This window comes from Accipiter gentilis, chromosome 16 (genome assembly GCF_929443795.1).
Source record: "Accipiter gentilis chromosome 16, bAccGen1.1, whole genome shotgun sequence".
NCBI lineage: Eukaryota > Metazoa > Chordata > Aves > Accipitriformes > Accipitridae > Astur > Astur gentilis.
In genome coordinates, this window is record NC_064895.1 from 29,033,619 (window position 1) to 29,047,647 (window position 14,029).

General features: G+C 39.5%; 1 protein-coding gene across 2 annotated transcripts in view; it reads right to left on the reverse strand.

Annotated features, from left to right (window-relative positions):
* FZD3 (frizzled class receptor 3) overlaps positions 1 to 14,029 on the reverse strand; it is a 63,898-nt gene that overhangs the window by 17,808 nt on the left and 32,061 nt on the right. For both annotated transcript variants that reach the window (XM_049819211.1, XM_049819213.1), the window contains one exon: positions 12,627 to 13,644. In XM_049819211.1, coding sequence (XP_049675168.1) covers positions 12,627 to 13,644 — 1,018 coding nt within the window. The remainder of the gene's footprint in view (positions 1 to 12,626; positions 13,645 to 14,029) is intronic.

Below are 14,029 nucleotides of genomic sequence, written 5' to 3' on the forward strand. Positions count from 1 at the left end.
TAAAATCTATACAGCCTTAATACCTATTTTGGCACTAGATACTCCTTGAATTTATTCAATTCATACAAGAGAAAATTTAGCAAGCTTCCTACAACCCAAGCTTGGAATATATTGCCATTAATAAACTCCCACTACTTGAATGAAGACACTAGCATTAAGAACACAGAACAAAAGAAACATCCTTGGTCAAGTCAAGTCTTCCACTGCTCCAGCCAGCAATGGCACACAAGCCTATTCAGTTATCCAGCTTTACACTGAAATCATGAGCTCCCCTCCTCAGTTCATCATGTAATTCTCTTATTTCCAACTCAAGTTTGTTCATGGCCATGTTATCATTCTGCCAGGACTGCCATTTGACTTTAACAGCTCTTTTTGAATGTCCTTTAAGGATTTCTAAAACTGCAACTATGTCCTGTCTTACTCTTCTTTGGCAAGGCTATGTACACTCCTCCTCCAAAGACAAGCTCTAACAGAACCTTATTCCTGGCACCGTTTCATTACTTTTCATTTATTTTTGTTTTCTTCTTGCAGTCTTTTTTGATCCAACACAATGCAGTCAGTCACATAATGCCATGCAGAAAAAAACCAGTTGCATATAAGATTATATTTGTTCCAAAAATGGTTCAGAATGAGTAACTACCACACTGTGAAATGGCTGGAGATTAAGTCATATGAAACAGATTAGTGTAATTTTGTAAATATGCAAATAATAGCCAAATCATAGCTTAAAGCACAAGTATGGAAGCTGGGGGAGAAGAAACAAACAGCTATTTTAGCAAACATGTATTTATAAAATATTTCTTACTCTCCACAGACAGAAATACTATGTTCATTAGTCTAAAGGCCTTCTTTTTCTAGTTATAGTGTGAATGGAATAATATTAATGACCATTTACATCATTTGATCTTAAAAAGTCAGTTCAACTGAATCTTTGAAAAATAATTTGGTGTCAGCATTACTACATCAATTGAGAAAATTTTAGAATGTAACACTGAATACTGTAATACTGTAAGGGTGATTGAACAGTGGAACAGGTTGCCAAGAGAAGTTGTGGAGTCTCCGTCCATGGAGATATTAAAAATTTGGCTGGACACAGCTATGAGCCATCTGCTCTAGGTGACCCCACTTTGAGCAAGGTTTTGACTAGACAATCTCCACAGGTCCCTTCCACCCTCAGCTATTCTCAAATAAAAACGAGAGTCTAATATACCCAAATATAATAACAAGAATTATTAATGCCCTATTTCTACTTAAAACTCCTCTTAGTTCTCTCTGAAAGAACTGCTTCGGGACTAGAGGTTGAAGTATTTCCATATATAAAAGTTGAGCTCTTAAACCTATACAATGATGCATTTTTAGAAAGACAAGTCCCAAACTTCAAACACAAGGAGTAACAGTCTGGTCAAAGCATTATAACCCTGATCTGTGAGTGTTCTACATCCTGGAAGACAACACAGCTCATCAGTTTATGATACTGATTATCAGTTTTGTGTTCATACTTTTGACTCTTTCATGGTGAAAATGAGAAATAGGCACTGGTCTTAGGGTTTTTGAGCATAATAGATATTTTAACATAATTCAGCATTAAACATTACACATAATCACTTCAGAAACTCTATTAAAAAGAAAAAATAAATGAGCAAAACACAAGAAAAAATATCTGTATTACTAAGAATATAATCTGTTAATGGAAAATATGTGAGTAACCCAGCTCTTTAGATAACTCAAATATATCCTTTTTTCATATGAAAAGATTCTTATTTATAAATCCCCCCAAAAATATTTTTATGTTCCTCAGTTGAATTTTGAAGCTGCACCTGATTCTTGAGTGGGCTTAGATCATGTGGAAAGCAAACCTTCATACATGTTGAGAAGAGATACTGTACTCTTTGTCTGCATTTACATTTCTAGGAAACGGAATAATTCTCTGTTAATAAAAAAGAACTAATAGAAGGATGACACTGGGGAGCACTGTTTGTCCATACAAATAATGTAAAAGAAAAATCAAACCTGAAACGTGCATGTATTTGTTACATTTTCATGCTATATACCCAAGCCATGTCTAAGCTAAGCGGATGTTTACCAAGATCAAGGCACATACAGAACATGTCCAAGAGATCTGGACCAGTCTTATAGGTGAATTTAGTTCATAGAACTCATTATATTCCATCATTAGAATAGATCTATTATTTTTGAGTGTAAACTTTACTTAATAATACTGATTTCAGGTCTAGAAATACATTGTTTTAACAGAGAGAGTAAACATCTTTCTATATTTGTGTATTTACAGACTGTATTCTGAACTGCTTTATGTTACACCACTAAGCAAACCTCCTAAACACTCACAGTGGGAGCTGGTTGCTCATGTTATGCCCAGTGGCATTATAGATATGGTGACTGCAATCACAATTCCCTGAAAAGTCGAAGCCTTCAGAAGAAAAGCTATTAACAGCAGTATAACTGTCAGAGCTGCTTAGTCCTGAGACCAATGACATTCAAATGTAAATACCCTTTCAAGACTGAAGTTTTAAAAATTTGTTGGAAATAATAATGATAGTCTGGAATCACTAGGAATAAATGCATAGAGGTGCAGTATCTCCGAAATTTACTGGACCTTGTGTTTCTGTGCGTGCTGACGGGACAAGTCATTCACTAGTCAAGGAACGCTACAGAGAGCACAACAAAAGCCATCTTACTGAAATGCACTTGGATGCAGAATATTCGGACTTACAAACATCAAGGTTCAGCATTCACTGAGATTTTGGCAGAGATCTACAGTTAACATCCCATTGAAGATTTTCTTTGCAAGCCAGTTTACAGCTATTTTGACATGACTGTCCAACATCTCAAAGCAACTCTGAAACCCAGTGAAAGAGTCACAATCATTAATGAATGCATTGCTATTCAGAATTTTCAAACGCAAATTATAACCAATTTCTTTTAATTTATTAAAATGAAAAGTTAAATGTTTTTTTAGGTGACTGATTTCCTAACATATGTACCACAATATTCAATTCTGACAGTTAAGAGTGACTGGTGCTTCAAAACCAGAGAAATCAGACCTTTTAACTTAGTTTTTGTTGCCATTTTAATAGCAATTAAGAGAGTCAGTGGAAAAAGAGAGCTTCCTTAATAATCAAAGGCTGTTCTAGATATAAAGCATGCTTATTAAAAAGAGAAGAATGAAACTGAGAACTCAAAACCAGCAAGATCTGACCTCCTTTGGCAACTCACCCTCAGAAAAATACTGAATAAAAAGAAAGAAAAAAAAAGAAAAAGATGACCTTGAGGAGTCATACTTGGGTACAAGTACAAATCAACCTGTCTGAAGATAATGGTTGAGAAATCAGCATTTCCCTTTGTCTCTAGCTCAGTCAATCCAATTAAAAAAACAGCCAGAAATGAGTCATGTGAAGGAAATGATTGCTTTCACTCAATATGTTAATTGACTGGAAATTGCATACATGCCAAGGTACGATAAGAGAATACATCTTATGTAGGATTTATCAAAGCCCTGGATGTGCAAGGAGGAGACAGGACTGATATTACTAATGCTGAAAAGGAGAATCCTGAGAAATTACTTGAGAATATTCTTTTCATTGAATATATTCTTTTTCCTAAGCATCTAAACCAGGAGAAATTAACTGAATCACTGCCAGGAAACAGTGTAATACTGTGGTTAATGTTGTTGTTCAGAGCTGATACTACTTTTGTTTTTGAAAGAAGCCTAACTCATAACTCAGATTTGCTCAGTCTCTTCTGAGTAAACAGCAATATGGGAAATATGGTTTTTATCTCATCCCCTCTCTTTTTTTTTTTTAGGACAGAATAATTACATTCCACAAGAAGCAATTCCTTAGGGCAGATTTAAGCAAATCCATTACCTCTCCTAAGAGGAATTCTAAACAATAACTAATGAAAAAGAGGGGGGAGGAGAAATCTAGATTTATAGACATCTCTAAATGTATTCTCTTTATGCCTGCCACACACAAACGGTGCTAAGACATTTCTTAACAAAGCCTCTTTTCTGTATCCAGCTTAGTGTACTCCCCCGCATGTTTCTGAAGACCCACTGTAACACAGATGGTGAAACAGCTGAGACATTTTGTATTTAAAAAGATAGTGGTAACACCCCTGATTAGTGGAGAAAATGGCAAAACCTGGAAAATGCCATATATTGCAGCCAATAAAAATGGGGAAACTCCACCCCAACTTAATCAGCACCCCAAAAAAGCAGAGTCCACATCTCAACAATTACTTCTTGCCACTGTTTTCGGCAAGATGTTTGTAAGCCTCATCTTTTCTTCTCTTTGGTCTGCGTATGCAATTGTTCTAAAGCACTTGTGCATGAAAATAAAGCCTGTGTCAACAAGGGCTACACTTCACCCATAATGCAGGCATGGGAAAAGACAGTCTGCTACAAGAGAATTTCTTAAGTGCATGCGAGTCAACTCTGCCATCACAAAATTTAAAATCTCTACAGTAAATTCAAATGTCTATTAAGAATTGGGGGGGGGAGGGGGGCACTATAAAAACTGAATACAAATACAATTCATAAAGTTAGGCTTTTTTCTTTGTTTTTCTTCTCTTTTGGGGGGGGATGGGGGAGAAATGAAGAGACGTAGCTGCAAAGCCTGAGCTGGAACATACGACAGCTCGTCTCAGTGTCTCTTTTGCTTCTGCCCAATTTTATTTAAAAGTAGGCACCAGGAGACATAATATTCAGCAAAGTGAAGTAACAGCAGAGCAAATGACTAAACACTCCCATATTCTTGGCTCTCAGCCTACCATTACTTTACCACCATAGTCGCTTTTCAGTTGGCACCTGTTCATAAGAAAGCTTCCCTGTGTTGAAACAGTTCTGCAAGACGGCTACGCGTAGTCTCTGCTTTCAGTAACATTCCTGCAGTGTTTGTTCAGGGCACCAGGCAAAAAGTAAAGGAAGGACAAAGCCATGCCAAGTGGGAATGAAACATACTTGAAAGAGTTACCCCTACCCCTGTTACGTGGGCAACCTTTAAAAAGGATGCAAAACAAACAAAGCAATTTATAGTAGTTAGTGATCCAAACCAGTCTGAAATGAACAGCTTTTTATCGCAACACTGTTAATTTTGAGACATCTAAAATGAGCTTGAGAATTTACAGGGAAAAAAAATTAACTGTGATTAGATCAAAAAGTACATTTGTGAAAATGGGAAACAAGAAAACTGACAAATTCTTGAGCCAAAATTATCAGCAGGTGACAGAGATTAATCCTAATATTAAAATCCATTTCTCCAATGTTAGTTGTCAAATAATGCTTTAAAATAATCTGTAATACGGTATATTTTCATTATTAACAGAAATACATTAGCAAGCTTGTACTTAGTTTTCCTTTGTGCCTGTAGTAGATACTTAGAACTGCCATTGACAGGCAAGAGGTACTATTAACAAAACATTCTTTCCATTTACGCTTTTGGTATCTTAGGCAACCACAGTTAATCCTCTCTTCTCTATCCAACACTAGCACCAAACAAGTGAGTGGGTGAGAACTCCCATCTTCAGTAGAACCCATTAGACATTATTAAACAGCAAGACTGGGGCCTCGTCTTGAACAAGGCAGAGCAGAGAGGAAAAAAAATTGGCTGGTTTGACTGTCTATTTTTATTGCTGATAAAAAGGATATTCGTTATTATATTACAGCATTGCTCTTAATAATTAAGTCCTTAAAAATACCAAGGCAGTTTTCATTTTTTAAAGTGAAGATCAGAAGGAAAATAGAAAAGATTTAAAGAAATAAGCATAGTAACTGCTTCAAGAACTCAGCTTGTTAAAATTGTATTTGCAAAAGTAGTTGTGTTGTGCTCATTGTTCCTGCAGAAAAAGTCTTCTCCATTAGCAGTTGAAGGATGTTTATATGATGCTTAGCAAAGCAAAATTATCTCTCCATGGGATTCCCAAATGCAAGCCTATGTTCTTCCAGGTACTGCTGTCTTAGGTGCTAATTTATGTCCTTTCTTCAAAAATGAGCAAAAAACATGTTACCAAGTTATCTTTCTGGAATGACTGCTATTCAAGCCAAGACTGGACAGGATCTAGAAAGTGTGTTTAAAAGGTGTTGAGGCATATTCTGATTTTTGAAGGGGACGGATTGCAAACCAACCCCCAACCTCTCCTACCCCTTCCCCCCCAAAAATTGCCCAGAATTTTGAGGCAAAAATCCTAACATAAAAATATCCAGTAAGAGCAAATATGACCTCTTCAAACAGATAATAAATTAAGTCTGGGTACAATTCATCTGAATGTCCAATGAATCATTAAAAAAACGCCCATTTCTCTGCTTCAGCTAGAAAAGGCTTAAACTATCTTACACAGTTCAATTACAGGACTAAGAAAAGAGATAAAAGCTTTTAAGAAAATGGCATACTCTGCCATTCCAAGAAACCAGACACATTTCCTTATCTTGGGAAGATGACAATTACCACTTTCTTCCACCTTTGAATGTTTCCAGCTTGATGCAGCCCTTTCCTTTTCTCTGGGCTAGAAAAGCTGTATTGACCATTTGGACTCCGACTTTTCATAAGAGAAATGTACATTACAACCAGCTTTGGAGACAGATTTTGCTCAGTATCTATTTCACTTTGTAGACAAATTCATCCCACTGTTGAGACATATTTTCAGAGACTGGGGCAGGTCACTGTGTCCCAGTTTGATTGCCTTTGTAATTTCCAAGAAGAACAAAACTCTGACACTGTCCTTGTAAAGAACAAAACACCGTGGTGCACAGAGGACAAGAATATGTAACAGCAGCTAAATGCACTTCATACTTTTTTTTCCCCCCCTTTTACCCTACTTTTTACCTTACATCAGATATATCTGAGGTTACATATCTGATAGAAAGGAACTTACGACTTTTATGGCAACAGGAATTCATAACCCGATTGGACACAGTCCTGGGCTGACCCTGCTTGAGCTGGGGGTTGGACTAGATGATTTCCAGAGGTCCCTTCAACCCAAGCGATTCAGTGCTTCTGTAAAGCGACTGGCCAAAATTTTATCCCACTTCACTACTTCATCTGAATTAGCTCCCATAGCATGACATGCTCTGTCAACATACAAGGTGGAAATTGCAAAGTAAGAGGAAAGAGACAAACTTTGAAAGCTAACCATTGGGTCAGGACTGCTGACTAAAAAGCCAAGCCAGCACCAAGAACTTGTTAAGAATGGTAAAATTATTAGAGAGATGATGATGATGATAGCCACACTAAACAGCAACAGGAGCATGCAGCATCTTATTTCCCCAAGTGTCCCTCCTTGAGCCCAAGGTTACAAATATCCAGCTCTCTGTTCCAAGGCTCTGCCCCCTGAACGATGATATGGTATTGGTAGAACCACTGTTGTTAAAAACAGAAGCAGAAGGAGGAGCAGCAAAGCATGTATTTTCAACCGTAGCAAAAGAGATGACTAGATATGATTATTTTATGATTGGATCATGTCACACTTCCCTGCTTTTATCCCTTCATTTCTGCATTTTACCTTGATGTAAAATTATGCTATACTCTCATAAAAAGAGATTACATATGAGATAAAAGTCTGACCTGAAGAACATGTAATGCACACAGCCCAGTTAAAATGCTACATTTATGAAGAAGGTACCAGGTTCTATAGCTAGAGAAAATTAATTTCATTTTCCACTGCATGAACTCTTGCACAAAAACATTAATCCATTTTTTGAGGCCAAGCACAAATTCATTTTTTAAGGCAATGAGTGAAAAGTGGGATACCAACATAAAATTCAGTTCCTTATTTGAATATTACTGTTCTGAAAGCAGATTACAAAGGCACTGTTCCCCACTCCAGGAAAAAAGAAGTGTCCCCACTTTGGTGAAAATGGAGGTGGATGAGTTAAGACATTTTTAGGCCACTGTGAGCAAATATTTCACAGAGAAGTAATACTGACTGGAAAGAGTAATTACACCAGGCAATTACTGCAAATAGTCCTAGCATCAGAAACAATAAAAATAATTATTTGTGGTAACACCTTAGTCAAGAATCATAGAATGGTTTGGGCTGGAAGGGACCTTGAAGATCATCTAGTTCCAACCCCCTGCCATGGGCAGGGACACCTTCCACTAGACCAGGTTGCGCAAAGCCCCATCCAACCTGACCTTGAACACTGCCAGGGATGGGGCATCCACAGCCTCTCTGGGCAACCTGTTCCAGTGCCTCACCACCCTCACAGGGAAGAGCTTCCTCCTTATATCTGATCTAAATCCACCCTCTTTCAGTTTAAAGCCATTACCCCTTGTCCTATCACTACATGCCCTTGTAGAAAGTCCATCTCTGGCTTTCCTGTAGGCCCCCTTTAGGTACTGGAAAGGCTGCTATAAGGTCTGCCCAGAGCCTTCTCTTCTCCAGGCTGAACAAGCCCAACTCTTTCATCCTGTCCTCATAGCAGAGGTGCTCCAGCCCTCTGATCATCTTAGTGGCCCTCCTCTGGACCCGCTTCAACAGGTCCATGTTCTTCTTATGTTGGGGACCCCAGAGATGGGCACAATACTCCAGGTGGGGTCTCACCCGATTGGAGCAGAGGGGCAGAATCCCCTCCCTCAATCTGCTGGTCCTGCTTCTTTTAATGCAGTCCAGGATACAGTTGGCTTTCTTGGCTGCAAGCACACGTTGCCAGATCACATTCAGTTTTTCATCCACTAATACCCCCAAGTCCTTCTCCTCATGGCTGCTCTCGATCCACTCATCGCCCACCCTATATTTGTGCTTGGGATTGCCCCAACCCAGATGCAGGACCTTGCACTTGGCCATGTTGAACTCCATGAAGTTCACACAGGCCCACCTCTCAAGCCTGTCAGGGTCCCTCTGGATGGCATCCCTTCCCTCCAGCCTGCGGACCACACCACACAGCTTGGTGTCATCAGCAAACTTGCTGAGGGTGTGCTCAATCCCACTGTCCATATCGCCGACAAAGACGTTGAACAGCGCTGGTCCCAATACCAACAACCCCTGAGATACGCCACTCGTCACTGCTTTCCACTCGGACATCGAGCCGTTGACCGCAACCCTTTTGAGTGCGACCATCCAGTCAATTCCTTATCCATCCCTCAAATCCATGTCTCTCCAATTTAGAGACAAGTATGTTTTGGAGGACAGCGTCAAATGCTTTGCACAAGTCCAGGTAGATGACATCAGTTGCTCTTCCCTTATCCAATGCCGTAACCCCACTGTAGAAGGCCACCAAATTTTTCAGGCACGATTTGCCCTTAGTGAAGCCATGTTGGCTGTCACCAATCACCTCCTTATTTTCCTTGTGCCTTAGCATAGTTTCCAGGAGGATCCACTCCATGATCTTGCTGGGCACACAAGTGAGACTGACTGGCCTGTAGTTCCGTAGGTCTTCTTTTTTTCCCCTTTTTAAAAACGGGGGTTATGTTTCCCCTTTTCCAGTGAGTGGGAACTTCCCCAGACTACCACAACTTCTCAAATATGATGGTTAGTGGCTTAGCCACTTCATCCGCCAGTTCCCTCAGGACCCACAGATGCATGTCATTGAGTCCCATGGCCTTGTGCACCTTCAGGTTCCTTAGACGGTCTCGGACCTGATCTTCTCCTACAGTGGGCAGTTCTTCGTTCTCCCAGTCCCTGTCTTTGCCTTGACTGGGGCAGTGTGGGTGGAGCACTTGCCTGTGCAATTTGCCATTATTCATATTGAAAAAAGGATGCTCTAATATAGCAACCTTGGTGGTTTTAACTAAGTTACAAGATTTGTCCAGGTTGATACAAAACACAGCTCCCTGAGTTGCCTAAGGTGACATCCACAAAAACAATGTCTTTCCCCTACAGTGTGGAAAACGCAATTAAATTTTTTAATCTTATTAGATACATTGTATATACTGTAAATAAACCTCACCTCTCAATGTAGTAGTTGTTTTTTCCTTACTAAAGATGACTCAAGGAAACAATATTCACTCCACTCAACTTTTGACAGCTCATCTCAGAGCTCATCTGAGCCCTCACAGCCATGGTACGAGAGGGGTGACTGCTGCCTGTTTTACCTCCTGTTGCTGCCCAGGCAACAGATTAAAGCTACTGCCTGAACAGCAGCAGCCCACCATGCTAAAGAAAACTGAGGATCAGGATGTGCTCATGGGGAGAGAGCTGCTGCCACCTTTTACAAACCCTTCTCCTCCTTCCTAGACCCTCCCAGAAACGTGGAGCACCGAGGACACTGAGGGCAAGGTTAGGTAACAGGAGCTCCTTTTTGCCCTGAACTTATTCCTCAAAGAGAGGGAATACTGGGATATTGATTTCCTGTCTTTGTGGCAAAAAAGTTTTTATTTCACAAGGAAAGCAACAGATGCCTCCCAGTTCTGACAAATAAAATATGTAGCCAGGTCAACCCAGGAAACATCCAGGTATCCAGAAATCAAGATTGAAGCATAAAGGTATATTGTTGCTTCCTCCATTTTGGGACTATTTAGCCCTTTAGGTAGTCAAAGAAACATGATGTCTATTTTTCATTTGAACACCAGCTGTGGAGGCTCTCTTCGGTTTAGCAGCAGCCAGGAGAATCTGCAGCAAATTATTAACCCCGCAGTATCTCCTGCATGAAGCAGTCACACAGGAGGGAGGCATGCCTGGTGCAGCTGCATACTCAAACTCCCCCATTAGCAATTTTCCAGAATGAGTTACTGTGGCATCATCCTCTGATGGCAAAGATGATGTAACGGTTGAACGGACTAATGAATTTTTAACCTCAGATTTGCTCAGTGTGCCTATGCAAGCTGCAAATTCCAACTACCACAACCCCGTGTAAGGTTTGCACATAAAACCTGTGTCCACTGTGGAATCAGCTACAGCTCTCAATTTAGAATAGTCTAATCTCAGAAACTGATACTCAAATATTTGATGTTAGGTTAAATAACATCAAGGCTTTGAAAAAATATGGTCTTATTTTGCAAGTGAGTGATACTCTCCACAAAGCTTTAAATTTTCCCCTAATTTAATATTATATTTTACTAGCATGATCTAAGGATAAAATTATTTTTCCCCACAGCTTTGGAAATCTGTTTCAATTGCAAGTGTGGATAGTTTAATTAGGGAAGCATGTTTAGTTTGAGAAAAAAAATTGGATGGGTTAGAAGAAAAACCCTTCTAATACTCCCTAGGGTCTACGGGTCCTTCAACCCAATTTGATGTGAATGAAACCATTATTGTTCTTTTGACTCCCGCTGAGCCATTATGTTAACGGTTTTCTAGAGATCTGAGTAGCATTTTACTACATGTTTTTGTTATTCCACCAGCCAGAATTTTAGCCCTTAGACACCTGAAGTTTCAAGCTTTAAAATAGATTCTGTTCAACATTCTGAGATAGCAATATCCTTTTACTTTTATAGATTCTTATACAAATTTTAGATTGGCATATGGTGGGTATTTGAAATTAACTGAGAGAAAACTGCATGTCCTCTTTTTAAGCATCAGTCAGTCTAACATATTAAAACCTGCAGCAGTGAAGACTCAATCAAGCAAATGAAACTGAACACACCCACTGACAGATATTTCCTGCCATAAAAATGCTCACACATTGGATGGGAGGGAAGAGTCACACCCTAATAAAATCTAACAGAGAAAACAATAAAAAAGGGTTAAAAGGTAATAAAAGGATTACTATCAAGCTATATAGACTAAGCCAAACCTTTAAGTGATATTTTATTGCATTAAAATGTGAGCTTTGATCATGCAGCTGGTGTTTTAACTGCTTAAGAGCCAAAATACTAACTTTTTTTATACCCATGTGTGCAGCTATACAATAGATGCTTGCTGTACAACCTTCTCGAAATAAAGTTGTTTTCAAATAAATTGCAGAAAATATCTATGCAATATCATTCCAAAAACAGTTTGCCATTTTGGCTCAAAAAGGGAAGTAGGCTTCAAGTAATTAATACTTACAATACATTCTTCGCAACTGCACCAGCATAATACTGAAGTAAACAGTGGACAGTTTGATATCTAGTGCTCTTAGAGGCTTCTGTTCCTGTGATAACTCAATTAAACAAATTGAGCAGGTAAGCATCATTTTCGCAGAATAAACAAAACTGATGAGCTGTAAGCTCTGGTTTTCTTCAGAAGACACTTCAAGTAAGATTTTGTATAGACATTTCTGACACATGCAGAGACTGCTCTAAAATGAGCATAAAACCTCTAGGCTAATCAAAGCAACAAAACTGTTACAGGTGAACAAAACTAGAAAAAGCAGTAATTAGGCTGATGACAACTCAGTTTAAATGCCAAAATTCCTTCAGAGCAAAACTTCTAACACATCTCTAATGATCAAAAATAAACTCATTAAGTCCTGTTCTTGAAGTCCATTTAAAACAGCATCTTTATATCCTGCATAGGTCCCATAAAGCTCAGAAACTCCACAAAACACCAAGCAGCTGACGCAAGCCTCCAATTGTCCAATAATACCTAGTCTTCCAGAAGGCCTAATGCATTATCCAAATAATTTGAGTACGGCAAGAACCTCCCTGTGTAGGAAGAGCAGCACTTTCAGTTAGGGATGACAAGTAAGTCTTAACATATCCCCTCATTACCCATTTTCTGCACTCCTGAGTATGTCATATTGGTTTCCTCACCTGATAGGGACACGGGATGTGATATTCTCTGCAGCGTTCTTGAATCCATGTCGTCTCCCACACACCTCGATAAGCCTGCTCATAGAAATAGCAGCCAATTACAACCAACAGTGGCACGAGGTACAGAACACTGAACACGCCAATCCGGATCATGAACTTCACCAGTTTGTCCTGGTTCTCTTTTTCTAATGGGATTTCAATGCGAACCCGATTGAGAGAGATAATGCCAGCTAGCAGAAGAGAAACTCCAACAACAACATACAGGCAGAGAGGTGCAAGTACAAAGTATCTTAATGCATCCACATCATAGAGGCCAACAAAACATACGCCGCTAATATTGTCACCTTCAATTTTATTCATTGCTAAGAGGATGATGGTTAGAGTTCCTGGAATGCCCCAGGCACTGGCATGGAAGAGCAATGCTTTCTTCTCGATTGCTTCACTGCCCCATTTTGGGACAGCTGCCAAGAACCACGTGATGGTAAGAATGACCCACCAAACACTGCCAGCCATGGTAAAGAAATAGAGCACCATGAAAAGCATGGTGCAAGCTTTGTTGTGAGAGCCCTGTGTCACTGTGGAAGCCTTGTACTGGGCAGGGCTAGATGCGTTACACGCTACTCGGTCTTCAAGCAGAAAGCCAATGAAGAAAATTAATGACACCATCATGTAACAGACAGCATAAAATATTATCGGTCTTTCTGGATAGCGAAATCTTGTGACATCGATCAGAAAAGTTAAAAAAGTAAACAAGGTAGCAGAAAGGCAGACGATGGAGATCACTCCGATGAAGTAGCGAGCAAAGGAGAGCTCTTCACGCCGAAAGTACATATTTGGGCAAGGAGGTGAACAGTCCCGTACCCTCAGGAAAGAGTAACCCAGGTCAGGGTCAATTTTCAACTCCCGAGGACACCAAAAACCATAATCCCTCTGTACTGCCATTGGGGCCTCTTCTGTGGGCTCCCCAGCTAAATTGAGGTCAACAAGACGAGGATATGGCTCATCGCAATCTGGGAATCTAAAAAGTAAGAAAAGAATTATTTACAAGAAATATACACATACTTTGCAAAGACTAGTAACCTTATTTATACGTCTGACTTTAGACACACTAACTGGAGTGAAAACAAAGACAATCCAAATAATGGATAATCCATGAAATCTGCGCTATGTATAAACAGACTCTAGAACTCATTGTCCCAGAATTCAGTAGATGCTGAAACTATAAAATAGGTTTACAAATAAAACAGAGAAATAAATGGACAAGGGGCCCATTGGGGCTTTAAGCATAAAGGTGAGGATACAAAATCCATCTCAGGAAGTCTATAAATTTAGGCTCACTGTAAACTGAGACTATGTGCCCAAGGAAGAATGATTTTATAGAACATTTTAAAACCTTTTCCTAA